At 44.4% G+C, this 17,813-nt stretch overlaps 1 protein-coding gene across 18 annotated transcripts in view; it reads left to right on the forward strand.

The window, feature by feature from the left end:
- The first annotated feature begins 61 nt into the window (after window positions 1-61).
- MED12L (mediator complex subunit 12L) overlaps window positions 62-17,813 on the forward strand; it is a 130,957-nt gene continuing 113,205 nt past the window's right edge. For 9 of the 18 annotated variants that reach the window (XM_068691916.1, XM_068691911.1, XM_068691914.1 and 6 more), the window contains exons 1-10: window positions 63-709; window positions 4,090-4,194; window positions 5,992-6,183; window positions 7,585-7,744; window positions 11,068-11,237; window positions 11,973-12,083; window positions 12,481-12,750; window positions 13,686-13,835; window positions 14,405-14,504; window positions 15,554-15,690. In XM_068691916.1, the coding sequence (XP_068548017.1) occupies window positions 611-709; window positions 4,090-4,194; window positions 5,992-6,183; window positions 7,585-7,744; window positions 11,068-11,237; window positions 11,973-12,083; window positions 12,481-12,750; window positions 13,686-13,835; window positions 14,405-14,504; window positions 15,554-15,690 (1,494 nt within the window). In that variant the 5' untranslated portion in view covers window positions 63-610. Of the gene's footprint in view, window positions 710-4,089; window positions 4,195-5,991; window positions 6,184-7,584; window positions 7,745-11,067; window positions 11,238-11,972; window positions 12,084-12,480; window positions 12,751-13,685; window positions 13,836-14,404; window positions 14,505-15,553; window positions 15,691-17,813 lie in introns of all 18 variants that reach the window. The other 9 variants (XM_068691917.1, XM_068691918.1, XM_068691927.1 and 6 more) reach the window with 4 other exon arrangements.

The raw sequence follows: 17,813 nt of genomic DNA on the forward strand, positions 1-17,813 counted from the left end.
GAAGGAGGGCGCGGGGCTCCCCCAGCCCGGGGGTGGGCGCGGGGCTCCCCCGGTACCTGCGGGAGGGGGACCTGGGCCTCGCTCCGTGGGGCACGGGCCAGGAGAGGGGGCGGCGGCCCGGGGGCCCTGCACCCTGCTCAGGCTCCTCCTGCAGAGGCCGGAGACCCCTCGGCCCTTCGGGGTCCCCGGAGGGATGCTGCGGAGGAGCCGCGCAGCGCCCGGCCGGGCTTTTGGGGGCTGCCCCGGGGCGGCTGCAGCCTGACACTGCGCGGAGCCCGGGGCGGCCACGTCCGTGGCGACGACTCGCCCTGGGCCAGCCGCCCCCCGCCCCGGCACCGGTGCTACCAGCGGCGAGGCGCCTCCGGGGGGCCGGGCTGGGGGCTCCGGGCGCTGCCACCCCGCTGCGGGCAGCCCGGGGCCGGGGGCGGCTCCGCGGGAGGCAGCGGGCAGGGCCCGGCCGCCCCCGTCCCCCCCCTCCCCGTGCCCGTGCCCGGCCGTGGCGGCGGCGCGGGGCCCGCCCCCGGCGCGGCGGGGGCTGAGGCGGGGGGCGAGGCGCCGAGTGCTGCTCCCTGGCGCTCGGAGCCCGCTCCAGCGGCGAACATGAGCGATCATGGCCGCCTTCGGGCTCCTCAGCTATGAGCAGAGACCGCTCAAGCGGCCGCGCCTGGGGCCGCCCGACGTCTACCCGCAGGACCCGCGGCAGAAGGAGGTGAGCGCGGCCCGGCCCCGCCGCTCCGTGCCCGGCCCCCAGCCCCCGGCCCCCCGCGGGCCGCCGCCCTCGCCTCCCGGCCCGGCGCCTCCCCCGAAACTTTTGAGCGGAGCCGCCGCTGACTTGCATTTTCTGCGGCGAGCCGGGGGCGGGCCGGGGCCGGGGCCGGGGCCGGGGCTGGGGCTGGGGCTGAGGCTGGGATGCCGGCGGCCCGCGGGCAGGGCTGGGCTGGGCTGGGCAGGGCCGGGCGGCTTCGGAGCCCGGGGCCGCCCCCGGAGGCGCAGGGCCGAGGCTGGGGCAGCCGCAGCCCCGGGGCCCGGCGGGGCGGGGGGGCTGTGTGCCGGGGGAGGCTGCCAGGAGGGGCCCCGCTGCGGCTCTGGGAGCTGCCGCCTGCTGTGTGCCCGCTGCCCGCAGCTCATCCGAGGGGGGCTTGGGCAGTGCCGGGAGAGGGGCTGGCAGCAGCACGCAGGGCGGCTTTCAGCCTAGTGCTAATCTTCCAAGCCATCTCTGATTATTTTTTTTGACCTCGAGTGTCTTTCGGCCTTTTCACAGTATTCCTTACGCTGGTTGGGAATGTGTCTGTCCTTCTAGGCCCTTCAGTGCTATGAGAGTGGTGCTCCTTTAGGCTCCTGCCACCCGTGTATAGATGCCCAGCCTGGATCTCCCTCGTCAGCAGAGAAACTCGCCTGTGCCGGCGTTTGGCTGCCCGGGACGGCTCGTCCTGCTTGTGGCTTCTGAGCTGCGGGTGCTGAGGGGACAGCGCTGCTCTGAGCACGGTGCCCTTCTTCCCCTCATCCTAACGAGTCCCGGGGTGCTCGATGATCCGTAACTGGCATAGTGTTTGGTGTACGCCAGTCTCTCTTAGGGGGCTACTTTTTGATCTCACCGTTCAGAAGGCACCTGCTGTTCAGTGGTGTGAGCCTGACGCAGGGTTTTTGGCACGGCGGTCACAGCACAGGGCAGATCGCTGGAGCTTCCCTCACAGGGGTTAGGCCTCCAAGCCAGTGCTGGTGTGGCTCCAGGCTGCCAAAAGTGGATGGCCTCTTGTAATAAAGGCACAAAGCAAAAGCTGGAGCTTGTGAGAGGGTCTGAAAGGAATGACTGAGTTAAGGTCCGTCTTGTTCCTTTCATGAGTTCGTGAGTTCATGAAGTTGCAGGAGCTCATTTGTTCAAAGCAGATTAATACAGAATTAGATGATCCAGAACACCCAATGATAACGTTGTGTTGGCTCCGCTGGTGCAGGTGTGAGTGCCCTGACCGCACTGCGCTGCCCGGTGCTGCCATCGCCTCCTCAAGCAGGCTTTGCAGGGCTCACGCTGCGGTGTGGGGAGGTAACGGCTGCGGGTTTGGTGAGGGGTCTGACTCCCCGTGGAGCTGACAGTGCTCCGCTCCCGTGAACGTTGGTCTGAACTTGTTAGGCTTTGCTTCTCTAAGGGTTGTGCGTGTTGGATTCATAAACGCTCAGCAAAGGAAGTGCTGCAAATGTATAAGTAGGTTTTAAGCATTCCACGGGAAACAATTAAAATACTTTCCAAAGGAAATTAATGCAGTTTGGGCTTGGGTGTTCGTTTGGCTCTTTAAACTTCAAAACCATTTGAAGTCTTGATTGGGCTCGCTTGAGGCCCTGCTTGACATTTGGAAAGAAAGCTCGACATCCCTGCAGGAGCGCGGCGGGTCCGGCGCAGATCGCTCGGTGACAGCAGCGTGCCGTGCTCCTCTGCTTCTCGTTAGGAAGGGGCCTGCGGATCGAGCCGAGTGAAAGCATGCTCAGCCCGCCTGCCTTCAGCGCTGTACAGCTTAGCTGTGCTGGGCTTCCTGCTGCTTCGTCTAGGAAATATTGCCCTCTGCCAGGACAGCTGTGCTCGTGGAAAACAACCCTGAGCCATTAGTGGGGCTGGCGTGAGGCGTAATGAGAACTCCTGTGAACATTCAGCTGAACTTTTATTGTTGATTTGTTTGTATCTCTGCGTGTTGTGTTCACGGGTGGCATGTCTGTTAATTTAATTTGTGGCTGGTGTTTGGTTATGCAACTGTCCTGTGTTCCGTGTTTAAAATTTCTGAACTACGGCTGGAGGCAGGGAGAAATCTGAGCCAGACAGAACCAAAACACTGCTGTGTTTGTGTTGTCAGTCCATCCCCAGCTTGCTCGTACAGTAATGGTAGCTACAGCAGTACCACACAGGGTTCTCAGTTATTTTCAGTGTAGCTATATCTAGACAGATTTCTTCAGAGGAGGAAGAATTTAAAGATAACAGAGCTGGGGTCATCTGTGGAAATGGCTGTAATAGTAACATATATCTCCATCTGTTTGCCATTTACCTTTTATTTATTTGCTTATAATCCCTTTGATCATTTTCATCTCTGCCTTCATCTGTGTTTTCAAGGCTGTCTTGGGGATAGTGTGGGTGGAGGAGTGCTCCAGCACTTCTTGTTGATTTCATTTAAAATTTAGATGAGGCTTGCTAACTTCATAAACCCTAGAGAGCTTAGATTTCTTCTAAATACAGTGCTGTCTTCTGTGTTACTCACAAACTTTGAGAAAATACTGAAAAGCAAAACGCATTGCAAAGCACAAGAGAATAAACTGAATGGAAGTTTCTGGGTCATTATTTTTGGGGAGAAGGTGCCCCAAACCAGTAATCAAATCTGCTAATAAAGTTACTACATTCTTCTTTTTCCTCTTCTTTTATTCTTGTTGTTAGCTCGGTTGCATTTCAGTTGCTCGTTGTTTTCATGGGTCATTTCATTGTCATCTCGGGGACGGTTTTTACATCTCGTCTGCTAGAGGTGGTCCACAGGCTGGGCTTAATGCCCTTGGTGGCAGGTGGCTGGTTTGCCAAGGGAGTTTTCTGCCTTCTCTTCAGGGAGAGACCAAGGAAGAACCAAAGCAAGCTCTCCGGCCTGTGCAGCTCAGACCCGTGCTCGCTGAGGGCGCCCCTGAGGCCCCGCGGGGACGCGTTTGGCGCTGCACTTGGCCCCGTGCTGCTGGCTGCCCTGGCACCAAGGCCCTGGTGCTGGCCACGAGTGCAGCTGTGACGGTGCCTCTGGATAAGAGATGATTCACTTCCGAGGAGGATGAGCCTTGTTTTCTGCTACCCTTTCTGTGGGCAGCAACCCTCTTCCCACAAAACGGTTGCCATCCTTATAAAGTTATGGCCTTGAAGTCTGTAGTTAGGAGAACACTGAATGGGAGCCAGAGGATAGGAGAGGCACTGCATTTCCCTTCACTGGCATCCTGTGCGTACAAAGCATTTCAAGGGTTGTTCAGGTGTGCTGGACTAGCACACAGATAACACTTCTTTATAAAACATGCTTCTCAGAATGATGCGACTTCGGGAAGTGTCATGTCATTTTTTCATCCCTAAAACACTCTTTGCAGGATGAACTTACTGCAGTGAACGTAAAGCAAGGCTTCAGTAATCAGCCTGCCTTCTCTGGAGATGAGCATGGGTCTGCTAGAAATATCGTCATTAATGCCTCAAAGGTAAGGCCTGGCTTTGTACCTGGAGTATATTTGTGTAGCCTGCTACCAAGCTGGCAATGGTTGTACTTGGTTCTCGGCTTCTTTGCTTTCTAGTTGGAAGTCTTCATGTTAGAGTTAATTACAGAACTAATCCAGGACCGCTGAGCTGTGGTCCTGCTGCCTGGTGTTACCAGTCTTTAGAGGAAGACATGCATACTGAGAACAACACATAGCTATTGCACATCATTATAGAAGACACATTATTTTTTGCTCCCGTTCTTTTATTTGCTTCACTTACAAAGCTGTTAGTGACTCTTTCCCTGAAAGTCCCTAGTGTTTACAAACCATTCCCTTGCCTTGGTCTTATGTATGTTTCATCAGACTGTTTTCTATTATATTCTTGGACAGTTTAGTGAAACTTACCTGGCTCTCCTATGTTTTTTTGAGAGTTGAAGATATTAGAAATACAAAAGAACAATGAAAATCACTAAAATATTAGCTATTATCCTCCAAACTGAAAGTTATAACTCTTTAGGAAAAAAAAAAAAAAAGAGTAAACTATCCAGATTTGTATACTCTCTTTTTTGTTCTGTTGGGAAAACACAAATAAACAATTTTGAATGAGAAATTTATCAAGAAGCTTAACAAATGTTTTCCAAGAAAGTGACTCTTAAAATATATGATGTTTTATGGCTTATTGGAATATTTGAATCTACTTATTACAGTGATGCTCTTTTATTTTAGTAGAGCGTAAATCTGAAATGAGAAGTGATACAAGTAAATGACAAGGTTGTTATTGTTGAAATGTTAAAGGCTTTTGTTACATTCTTTTTTGCTAGAATTGCCACCTGCAGGTACTTTCTGTCTCACATTTTAATTAGTCTTGACTATTGAACATAACTGAAAAGTAAAACGAATTCACAAGGAATTGCTTATAGTCTTATAGTTGTTTGGAAGATGTAAGTGTAGAATTACCAAAATAAGTTCAGTATCTCATTAAAAACTTTTCATAGGTTTTAAAATTACCCAACTATGAATGTATTTATTTGAAAATCAAACACCTGATTCCTACTGACAGGTCTAAAAATTAATTAAAATTTAATTTGTATTATAGTAATTTTGGTATGTAAAGAACCTCACACAGTAACTAAAACCTCTTTTGGTCTTTTTTTTTTTTTCTCTGCTGTTTTGGTATTGAAAGTGCTGTGTAAGGGAATCCTACAATGTTTTCCATTCTGAAGGTAGTGAGTGGAAGTGGAGGCATTTTGAGTAGAAATCAGAACACTTACTAGCTTATCCAAGTCTTTGAAGTTTTGCCTGCTGTAACTGACAATGCAAAGGCAATTGATGCAGTTCTTGTGGCAGTGTAGTTTGTTCTTATTAGAAGTGAACAACAGGTATATACACTTACTGCATTATAAAACGCTGACACATCTCGAATATGCTGTGTCAGGTCCTAAATCTGAGATACTCAACTCCTGGAGTGATGTGCCTCTGGTGGTTTACAGTGAAGTCATTGTAAGTGGTGGCTGCATTTCTGCTGTCTTTGAGGCCTGGTCGTCTTTGGCTTGGTTTTGCTGGCCTGCAGCTTTTATAGCAATACTGCAAAAGCATTGCACAGTTACTTTAATATCAGGAATCTCTATCTGCTAGCTGCAGGGCTTTAAAGTGTAACCTTTATTAGGCTGATAGCCTGGACTAGAGTGATGACTGCATCTATTCAGATAAGGATTCTGTGTGCGTTAATGTACAATAGATGCTTGCTAACCGGGTTGTCATGTGTGTTATTATTTTTCCCTCCCTTTTTTCCCCCACCAGATTGGCGCTTACTTTAGCAGCATATTAGCAGAAAAGCTAAAACTTAACACGTTCCAGGACACAGGAAAGAAGAAACCACAAATAAATGCCAAAGATAACTACTGGCTGGTTACTGCTCGGTCTCAGAGTGCAATTCACAACTGGTTCACAGATTTAGCAGGAAGTAAACCACTGACTATTTTAGCAAAAAAGGTATAAAAATACTCCTTCCCCTATTTCTTGGATTGTACTGGGGTTGTACTGAATTGGTCTGTAAGGATAAGGCAGTATTCATAAAATAAGTTAAAAGGTTAGAGCTTAAGCTATATCTGTTTTTAACAAATGTTTTATTATTTTGTGTTTTATTTAACACTAGAAGTAGCTTCTTGAAAATCAGAAGTGGGAAGAATGGCACATGGATACAAATTAGCAACTCTATATAAAATAAATGTGGCTATTGAGGGTGTAACTTTTTTACTGAGATTAGGGTAATGGGTAATTTATGAGCTCCTATGAAATAATGAGATTTTGCCGCTGACTGCAAAAGAAATAGCAGTAAGATCTTGAATTCTATTTCCTGCTTTTGCATTCTGCAATTTCTCAACAAAGAGGAGGGGAGGCAAGCATACCACCAACTCTAAGTTTCCCTATAACTTTACTAGAGGTTAACTTTCTGAATAAAAGCACCAGCGAGACTTCTTTTGTTATTTATGATTTAAAAACAGAATAACAAAAAGGGGCCTATGGACATACATAAGCATGTTAAGAGCCCTTTGAAACTAATTGGGTAGATCTTAGAATGACTACAAAAGAGTGTTACCGAAAATCACCTGTGTTTGGTTAGCGGTGCTTTTCTGCATTGATGCGTGTCTGTTCTCCAGGCACTCTCTTGGGAAGGTTGAATACTCCTGAAGGAGTAATAAGCATTTTTTGCAGGGGAACAGCAAGCGTACTATTTGTGCCTCCACTCCCTTCTGTCTCCACTGGGTGCGAAATGTCTTTTACTCGTAAATGTTGCTTTAAAAATATATTCAAAAGTTATGCTACCTTTATGCAGAAAGGCTTAAGGAGTGCTGTGACAGAACAGAGTGGCTTCACTGGGAAGTTTTGTGGGAGCAGCCCTGTTCCCTGCATGGCACAGACACGTCTTGCAGCTGGCCACCTGCTTTCCCTGGTGCGCTCCATTACCATGGGCTCTGAGCCAGGGGCACCCAGGATACTGACAGCATCTGTGTAACTGAACCCATAACCAAAATCTCAGTACGTGCTTAATTTCCAGAAGTTCTGAGGATCAGCTTGCAGGACTCTTTCTGCACGTTGTATGTCTTTGGTTGTATTGGCAGGATTGTTAGTGGCCCTGTAGGCATCTCAGAGATGGGGAACGATGCTCCTGGTGGAACCTGGGGAAGGTGTGGGGCAGTACCTTTCTTTTGTTGTGCCTCTTTGTATGTGCCTGAACAGGAGGCTTTGTCAGCTTAGTGGTTTCCCAGGTTGCTGAAGAGATCTGCCACTGTCTGGCTAGTTAGGGTTTGAGGAGAGGGGTCCTGGGCTAACCCGCAGGTGCTAGCTGCTGTTTGGACTGTGTGCTATAACTTGCTTCCTGTTTTATTTCAGGTTCCAATTCTCAGTAAAAAAGAAGATGTTTTTGCTTACTTAGCAAAATATTCTGTGCCACTTCTACGAGCAGCATGGCTGATCAAAATGACATGTGCCTACTATGCTGCTATTTCTGAAGCTAAAATCAAGAAACGCCAGGCCACCGATCCAAATATAGGTAAATAAACAACTTTAATGTCCGAATGAATAGTAAGGGCTGAAAGGACCTGTTATTCCCGTTTGTGGCTTTTGTGTTACTGAATGTCTGGAGATGAGTCTGTGTAGTGGGAAGGGGAATAAAAAGTCTTTTTAATTGGTTTTGCTTAGAATTGTGTGTCAAAGAGTACAAACAGCCATGTGGCATAAATACAGCCCTGTTGGCTCGTTCTCCTCCCAGCTGTTTTGTCCTTAAATCTCCATGCACGGCATCTGAGGAGCTGACTGCGCTGTGTCTTAACCACTGATGCCAGTCTCTGTGGGGTTGCCAGGAGTGGCAAAGGCTGTGCTAAGATAAACCTTACCAAGGAGCAAACTGAGCTGCTGATTTAGAAAGCCTGGAACAAAATGAATTTGCAAGTGTATGTGTTAAAACATAGGTGGTAATGTATTTATTTTAAGTATTGATGTTAAATGACACTGTCTGGCACCAAGCCAGTAGACCAAACAGTGAGCACCCTTTAGAGATCAAAGGTCTGGTAAGTATTAGTTCTACTCTCAGTTTGTATGCAATAGCTACAGCTCTTCCACTACCTGTTATGAACTTTTTCCTTTTCTTTAAAGCATCTGTGATCAGATGCTGTTTAGCAACATCTCCATACGGCTGTGAGAAATTTTTACATCGTTCTACTAACTCATTTTGTTTCTTTCACTTCTTGTTTGTTTGTTTTTATTTTTAGGCTTGAAGCATTCATTTTCACTTTGAATTTCTAATTAAAGCCCAAAAAGTGTTTCCTGGCGAGCATCTTACGCCTATTTTTTCATTATAGTTACAGATGTGGGGTCCTTGTGGCATGGTCTTCTGAAGTACTTGCTGAATATGATATATTTATCCCTTTTTTACCCCCCTATTTATTCCTTGCTCAGTTCTGGGTGGCTGCAGTACTGACAGGCTTCCCTATGAGCATGTTTTGGCTTCCCTTGCGTGGTGTTTGCTTCTGACCTTGCCCTGCTTGGGGACAGGAGGGAGTCAGAGAGCCTCGTCAATTCGGTCTGGTGCGTGCCTGTAGCTGGGCAGTGCTGTGTGGCGCAGTGGCCAGTGAGGCTGATTCCTGCCTGTTCTGTTTCTCTCAAGGACTTGGTCTGGAGGATCTTTGTGCAGGCCTGTACCATGTGTCTGGCATGGCCTGTGAGCTGCTGTGCTTTAGGGATAGCACTGGCTGGCTTGGGTGTATCGGCCTGCAGGTCAGCAAATGGCATTAGGCATGCCCTAAATGCTGTCCTCTTGCCTTTTTTTTTTTTCTTTTTTTTTTTTTTTTCCTTAAGTTCTCTTTAACCTCCTAGGTTGTCTTCCTTTTCTGTTGATTCTCATAAGCATTTCTGGGAGTAGACCCTAGCAGAAAACTTAACAGGCAGGGAGAGCAGGTTGATTGCTTTCCTAATCCGTTGTGAGCAGCGCTGCTAAGGGTGAGAGAGCTCCTCTGGCTGTTCTGGGGGGCAGAAATGGTGCTGCTGGGTAGGAAGGCCGGTGACGTTGCTTTGCTTTGGTTGCATGCTCATTAATGGTGTAGTTAAAACAAACACTCTGTTTTCTGGTTGTCTTGGAGTGGGGGAGAAAGCAAAGCAAGAAGGTAAGGAAAGCTAGGGCTGCCCACTCCACGGCGGTAGGTTCTAGGTCATCTGGTTTGCTCTGCTCTGAGCTGTAGCTCTTCGCTTCCTGGGAAGGGGAAGGGCAGTGGTGTGTGGTGGAGGGGCACACACGAACTGCTCAGGCTCTGCTTTTGGCTGGCCTGACGGCGGCATCTGCTTCACAACGAGAACGGAGAGCCAGTGAGAGTACTGCTGGGTGGAGGGGCCTGTGGTTTTATCAGCGGGTATTCTGAGGCAGATTTCCACTGTAACTGTGCCGAAAGTGATGCTGAATATTATGTTGTCTGTCCAAATTCTGTTATTTTTTTTTGGAATTTTGGAAGTAATTTGATGTGTGTTACTGTGTGACATTCCCCCAAATGTTCTAGATCTGTCCCCTAGGTAACAGAAAGGTGGTTGTGTTGTTTCCAACTCAGTAGCACAGAGATTTTGGTAATTGCTTTGGGAAAATTATTCTTTCATACCATGCCATGAAAACAAGTGTGATATAGTGGATTTGGAATTGTTCTTCCAAAAGTGAGTGAGTGTTTGAGGTAAATCTAGTTAAATAGCTGTATGAAAACACTAAAACCCACTAGCTTCATGCAGAAATTTCAGATTTGGTTAGAAAGGCATTCAATGTATATCCTATGGCAGAATATTCAGTTAACAGAACTGCCAGTTATAAATTCAAAGGGGAAAAAACCACAGAAGGAAAGCACTAGCTGAAATCTGAGGTGGGTAGTAACCAGTAAAAATAGTTGTGTTTGAGCCCTAGTTCCTGTAACTCTGGCAGTGAACAGGCTTAGGTTGTCAAAGCAATTGCATTACGCATTCATGACAGAGTGTGCTCTTCCAAAATACGCTGCATGCTGGTTACATGCAACTGTCAGATGTTTGTGAGATAGTAACAAACACCCTTGGTTGTCCCAGTTACGCTGTTCAGAGTATGCCTCCTTTACAATTCCTATTTTCCCAAAGCTTTCTGTGTATGGTCAAGCAATCTACTTTCATTTACTAATTTCTCGCAGTTACACTAAGTTTACAATCATGGCTGGAGCATAGAGAAAAGCTGATGGTTCTGGGTAGGTTTGTGTGCTGGTGAATGGTACCTACTGTCTTAGGTATCACACAGAAAAGCCAATCAGTCTTCATTGCAAACCTCGGCACCGTGCAGGTCAGTCTGACCTGAGGAGCTGTCTCTGAACTTCTGCATCCTCATCAGAGGACAAATCCGGCGGAGGTGTCTGTTTCAGTGGTTGCAGCAAGAATCGTATATCCCATTGCTCGGGCAAAGACCTGTTTAGTGTTCTGGTGGCTGTATGTGGAGGGGGAGAGAGGAGGGGAATAAACCTCCATATGGAAGGCAGTAATGAAGGGTATTTATTTGATCTGTTTCAAAGCTGTTTAGTGGTTGAATGCTGAGCTCTGATGAAAGAGACAGGTGATTCCCTGAAGGCATAGCTTGTATCTGTGCTTTTTACGTCATGCTAAGCTAGCAGGCTGCTTGCACGCCTGACAGTATATATATGTGCTTTGGGAACAGCGCAAAGGAGAGGCACATAAAAAAAACATTAATTCACACTGGGTGCTGCATTATGCAACCATGTGTTAATGCTTTGGAGAAATATTTTTCAACATGAATTTGTTTCAATTCTCACTGTGAAAGAAACCTTTTATCATCTGAAGTGTTCTAATTGTGAACTTATGCTGCAGAATGGACTCAAATTATAACCAGATACCTTCGGGAGCAGCTGGCAAAGGTTGCAGAGTTCTACCATGTGACATCCAGCCAAGGCAACGGCTCTGTGGTGATGCCTCAAGAGATGGAACAAGCCTTGAAGCAGTGGGAATATAATGAAAAATTGTCATTTTACATGTTTCAGGTAATACTTTAAGAAGTGAATGTTTTTTTTTTTTGAGGTCACTATTCTCGGGAAGTTGAATTTTAGATATTACTGGTAGTTTGTGTCATAAGACTTGCATAAATTTTAAATGCTAATTCATTTCAAAGATCTGCTAGCTGAAGAAACTTTGATTTGCTTATCGTCCTTGATTGTGATTGCAGCAATGTACTCAATTATTCTCTCTCTTCCTATATTATCCCATCTTTTAAGGGTGTGTTTAATGATTGTGAGTCAGGCTGCGGTCGCTGTAGAGCACAAAGCCTTGGGTGTTTGAGTAGTGACCTGGCTGTTCAGTTCCATGGTGTTCTAGCCCATGCCCACCTTTGCAGTCTGCACGGGCCAGGGAGCTGGGACACCTGGTCCCCAGTCACACAGCCTTCAGCTGAAGATGTGTTGTGGCTTAGTGTAAGCAGAAGTCCTGCTAGACACTGACCCAAGGTCATCTGAGCTCGAGCAGTGATGGTGGTAGAAGCCTCCAAGGAAGAATGCTGCTTTGTTCCTGGAATAGAAATAACTCTGAATCCTGGTCATGGCCCCTTGTCCATGTGGATGCTGTGATGGTGGTTGGTCCTTGCATGTAAGGTCCTTGCATGAGCATCCTGGTAGCTGCCATGGGTAATGAGAGAAATGAAATGAAATTAAACTTGTAATTGCACACCTTCTTGTTTAGTGCTCCCAGTTAACGAGTGATGCGTTTATTTAAAATCCTTTAAGGAAGGAATGCTCGAGAGACATGAGTATTTGACATGGATACTGGATGTTTTGGAAAAAATCAGACCTACTGATGATGATCTTCTTAAGCTGTTGTTGCCGCTAATGTTGCAGGTATATGCATGGTTCAAAGCCGTGTGATTTATTGAATCAATATGAGCATGACTCATACATGTTAAATGATTGTAATATTTGCGGTGTTAAAATCTATGTAGGGATTTTTACATAAGACATTTGGGGAAATACATTGCATGGTGCATGCTTGGGATATATAAACACCTTTAAACTTTCTAATCCTTCTTAACTTGAATTGATAGGAAGTTTCTTTTTCTGTAGCTGGTCCTGCAGGACAGATGAATTTTTAGAGACTGAACTACAGATTTGTATTTAGGATACTCCTTTGTAGTCCCTTTTAGTTTATGCATGTTATGTGTTAGATTGTTAATGAAAAATGAGTATGTGGAGTAGTAAACTAAGTTTTTTTTTTTTTTTTTTTTTTTTTAAATTTCAGTATTCAGAGGAGTTTGTTCAATCAGCTTACCTATCCCGTCGCCTTGCTTACTTTTGTGCCAGACGCCTGTCGTTACTGTTAAGCGATGGTCCTACCCTTGTGGCTGCACATTCCCCTCACATGATAATTGGGCCAAGCAACCCTCCTTTGGCAGCCCCAAGTCCGACCGCGCCTGGTCCTGCGGTGAGCCCGGTACAGCTGGCCTGCTCCGATTTCCTCTCCTGCCCTCAACATCGTCCGCTGGTGTATGGGCTCAGTTGTATGCTGCAGGTAGGCAAGGGCTTAGTTGCTCCTTGTTTGTGAGGCTGTAACCATTCAGTTTACAGCCACGCGTGCTGTGTGTCTGTCCGCACCTCTGCCACGGGAGGGAGCAGCTCTGCCGGCAGGAGCGGCCAAGCCTCCGCTCTGCGATGGAGTTTCTGGTTGCAGTGAGGCTCTGTGCAGCTTCTCATCACCAGTGAACCTGCTCATTTATGCCAGACCCAGTTTGTCTTTGCTGAGTGCAGCTGGACAGAAGACCTTTGAAGATTTCCCTGCTTCCTCCAGCTTGTAGTGGCTGCTTGGTGCCTGTGCAGACTGGTCAGGTTTTGTCGGGGTTACAAGCCATCTGTTGCCTTACTAACTTTTGCAGTTTTTAGGAAAGTGGGACAGAAGAAACTTCATTTGTGCTTATTAGTCTTTGATGGTAGGATTGTTTGGAGTAGTTTTTTTTCTAAAAAAGGACTTGTGTGATGGTACGTTTTGGTGCATTTGTGTGACTGGTGCACTTCAGTGACTTGTGGGTTTTAGGATTTTGAGAGACAAATTCATTTTAATTATTTTCTTAAATGTTAGTTTTGCATACGTAGCTTCTTTCCGAAAGCTAAACACCAAAATGACTTTTTCTGAAGCCCATTCGTGTTTCACGGAGGGGATCTGACTGAAAATAACCTTTGGTGATATTATTTGGTGGCATTATAAAAGCAATACAAATGGGAATTGAACATGCATGTATTTAAATACAATTCTTAATAATGGAGAAGGAAAATAACATAGTAATTTAATTTCTTCAAATGGATGTTTTAAAGTGATTGTGCATAGGCTTGTCTTTTGTTTCTTTCGCTGTAACAGGCCAAAAATGATGAGAGTCTGATGGACTCTCTTATTACTGGTATTGTTGGTCTTGTCTTTCATGTACTACTTCTATTTTATACTATTGCTTGCAGACTGTAACTCTTTGTTGCCCAAGTGCCTTGGTGTGGAATTATTCCACAAATGAAAATAAGAACATTAATCCAGGCTCACCTCTGGATTTACTTCAAGTTGCTCCATCTAGTTTACCTATGCCAGGTGGAAATTCATCATTTAATCAACAGGTAAGCTTTTTTCATTTTCTGTTTACTAAGATGTATTTTATATCCCAAAAAGTGATTTGCATTCATGAGGACTATACCTAAGTTTAGATATTTCAGTAGTTCTGCTGATGTGCTAGTGTTTGATGACCCAAGTTTCTTCAGTCAGGTACCGATTTTGTGAAAATATCTGGAATTTTATTTACATCCAGATGTTTTCAGTTACTTTAAGACGTAAAATGGCAAATACGAGGAAGCTTGTCATACCATTTCTGAGATGTGACTTTTCAGACACGTTGAAAGTTAACTTCCATTGGGTTGAATCTAAGGAGCTTACATGAAAAGATATTTTATTGTACAAAATAATTTTAAAGTAATGAGAGCGTTTTAGCAGAACATACTTTAGTTTGTTGTTCCCAAATGTAGGAAGTGCTGGGGAACGCGATAGGGTACCTTGCTCCTGGTGAGAAACCTGTCACCAACAGGTTTCTTCTTCAAACTTTTCACTTCAAACTCGAAGTGAAAATTGAGACTTCCTATGACCAGCTAATTAGCAACTACCTTTTTTTTTTTTTTTTTTTTTTTTTAATCAGGTTCGGGCAAAGATTTATGAAGTAGAACAGCAGATAAAACAAAGAGGTCGTGCTGTGGAGGTACGGTGGTCTTTTGACAAGTGCCAAGAATCAACTGCAGGTAAGACAAGTCAAAATGAAGTAAATGTTGGGAGTCTTAGCGTTTGCATCTGTTCTCCTTCGTTAGTGTAAACCTGGTGCACTATGCTTAATTCTAGTAATAGAGTTGACAGATGGATGTAATGTAACAGCCAGCCAGCGTTTCTCCACAGAGTCCTCAGGTTTTGTACTTGTAATATAACATTAATATGGAAGTGTTGGGTAAAAGCTAAAAAATCAGGTTTGGGCTTGGGTACTTGCAGCTCCTGGATTACCTAGGTAAGAAATGTGTCTGAAAGAGCTTGTTTGCAGGTTAGGTAGGGTTATGTAGGACAGAGATTCTTGCTTGAAATATGTATGTAAAACATGCAAAATTAGAAAATATACATTTACTCTTTGAAGCTTGTACTTGAGCTTTCTTTTCCATGACAAAAAAAAATATCTGTCGAAATCAGGCTATCGAGAGTACGAGCAGCTACTTAACAGTGAGATAAACATCAAATAAAGATTTGTATGGGCTTTTAGGCTGCTCTCTGTTTCTGGTCATTCTGTGCTTAGAGAACTTTTGTGTAGTGGTGCTATTCTTAGTGTAGGGGATTTGTTTGATTTGTTTGTTCAGCTTGCTCATCTGTTGATCAACAGATGCTACCATCCATGTGTGTGTTAGGGCAGTCTCAGCCTAAACTTATCGGTGGTCATTCTCACAGATGATTTGAGGGCCTCTGAACTTCAGTGTGGTACTGTGGCTCAGACTTGCCTTTTGCAACTGAATTGCTTGTTGTAATTTGAACCATTAGGAGTCCAGTGTGTCAGCTTCTTCCTCTACTAGAGGACGGCAGCGACGTAAGTGGTTACAGGTAAACCTGCCAGCAGTAGTGATGTGGCCCTCCACTGCAGTCACCAAGAAATGGATTCCATGGTGGTGGCAAGTGGATGGTCCCTGCTTCTGCTGAGTCATACAGGATCCTGTGCTGTCCTGCTGCTTATAATGGTTGTGACTGATAATGCTTAAATCCTACAGCATCTTCCTTTTTAAACTTTTTTTTTTCCTCCTCTAACTCCTATATCTAGGGGTGACCATCAGCCGAGTTTTGCACACCTTAGAAGTGTTGGATCGACATTGTTTTGACAGATCAGATTCCAGCAATTCGATGGAGACTCTTTATCATAAGATTTTCTGGGCAAACCAGAATAAAGATAACCAAGAGGTAATGACCACTCTTCTCACTGTGTAATCTGTAGACAGAGAACTTTATTTTTACTTTTGAGAATTGTTTGTGTGTGTGTGTAAGTATAGACTTGATACAAAAGCTTTGTGTTTTCTTTTTTCTTTTTTTAATTATTATTCAACATTTGGTTTATTAGGACTAAGTAGTTGTTTGCTGTTATAACTTCTTCAGTGCAGTATACTGTAAAACTCATTTAGGAGAATACATGTTTTTTGGATCATCTTTTGGGTCATGAATTAAGTATTTTTTCTTTTTCTTTTTTTTTTTTTTTATACATTTTTACATCTATTGTAGAAAGTTTTATATTAATGGCTTATTAAATATATTAAAATATTTTAAAATCATGTATTTTTTTTTTATATTGTTACCTGTGCTACTAAAACCATTTTCAGAGATCATAAAAATCATTATCAAAAGTCTTCAACATTTTGCTCTTCTTTTTTTTTTTTTTTTTTTTTTTTTTCCCATGATGCAGATGACAGCATCATTGGGCCCATGTGGTGTAATGTCAGACTCCTCAGCTTTCTTGGAGGGTGTTTGGGGAAAAGAATAACCGGCTCTAGCAATACACTTATGAAGTAAAATTTCAAAGTGGAAAATAGTAGTGAATCTGTCATAGCTGCTTATGCTAATGTTGTAAAAACATTTTTTGCAAAGTTGTTTTTCAAATTTACCTTTTTTTTCTTTATAACTTCATGTTCTTAGTGATTGATAATCATAATGCAAGGCCCTATATTGCACAGAACACTGCATAGTAATAGTCATTCAGTCTTATAATGACTTTTGCAACAAACAGAGTATGTTGGTGGGGAGATGAGATCTCTTTTTTCTGGAAATATTTCCAGGCAGATATACCTGCCAACCAACTCTGCATGTGAAGCTCAGAACTGGTAGGTAGGAATCAAAGACTTGCCAGTCAGCGGCTTTGTATTTCAAGCACGTTACTGTGATCATGACAGGAAAAAATACAGCTGTCACATGCCAGCAACAATGTTTGTGTTTTGAATCATCTGGGACAAGCCTTTTTTGACTGCAGAGTTCCTACATTTTCAAGTTTAGTCTTATGCAGTCCAGCTCAAAGCACTAGAAATCTTTAGAGTTATGTGGTACTTGCAGCATTACACATCTCATATAGCTGTGAAATTGCTATGTACACATATATGTTATAATGTTAGCTTCTCTGACGTGTTATGTAATATACATATCATCATAACTCATGTTAAAAATTTGGCTTCAATTTGAAATATATGAATTGTATTGACATAGTGATTGCTAAATATTTTTGTATAGCTCAGATTAAATCCTGGTTCTTTCAAGCTTTTGTTCCACTTTCATGTGGAAGAAATGATAACTTGCATGGTTTCTGTATTGAATTTTTTTATCCCTTAGTCAGTTCATGCCCTGGTAAGATTTGTCCTGTGCTCTTGAAAGGAAAATTGGTGTTCAATAGACCGTGTTCTGGCACTCCTTCCAACTGTTGAATTCCAGCTTCTGTCCTCCTGCAGAGGTCTGTTGTGTTGGACAGCTGGTATTCAGAACAGCAGGATGAAGATTACCACTCTGTGCATTTTGAAGTACTTTATGCCTTTTGAGAGGCAGGTGATTAGATGGATTGTAGCCTTTCAGGGGCCTAAGACAAATGCAGCAAGCATCTGCAAAGGTAAAATTTAAGGGTGGTGAGGAAATAGATAATGGAGAGCTGTTATATCAGACAGATGAAGTTGCTGAAAGTTCATAACACTGATGCTTGGATGCAGTCAGGATTTTTAACACACAAGTCTTTTTTTTTTTAATGGATAGGGTTTCATGTTTTAAGTGCTAGCTTTTTGTTTGCATCTGTTTTGGGGGTCAGCTGATGTAGTTCCGTGCTGTTGCCCTTCTACATTTGTTTTTATATCTTTTTTTTTCCCCCTTCTTCCTACATTTCAGAAGGTTTTTCTAACTTCCAGCTACAATTGTATTTACAAACCATTTTTTTGTGTTTCAAGAGGCAGTGTTGGTAGTGAGTGTTCTGAAAGCAAGGTAATTATTCTGTTCTGTTCTTGTTGCGAGTTGTCTGCTATTATTATGTTTGTTATGTGGTACTTCATGACCTGAGGTTG

The sequence above is a fragment of the Anas acuta genome, chromosome 9 (genome assembly GCF_963932015.1).
Source record: "Anas acuta chromosome 9, bAnaAcu1.1, whole genome shotgun sequence".
NCBI lineage: Eukaryota > Metazoa > Chordata > Aves > Anseriformes > Anatidae > Anas > Anas acuta.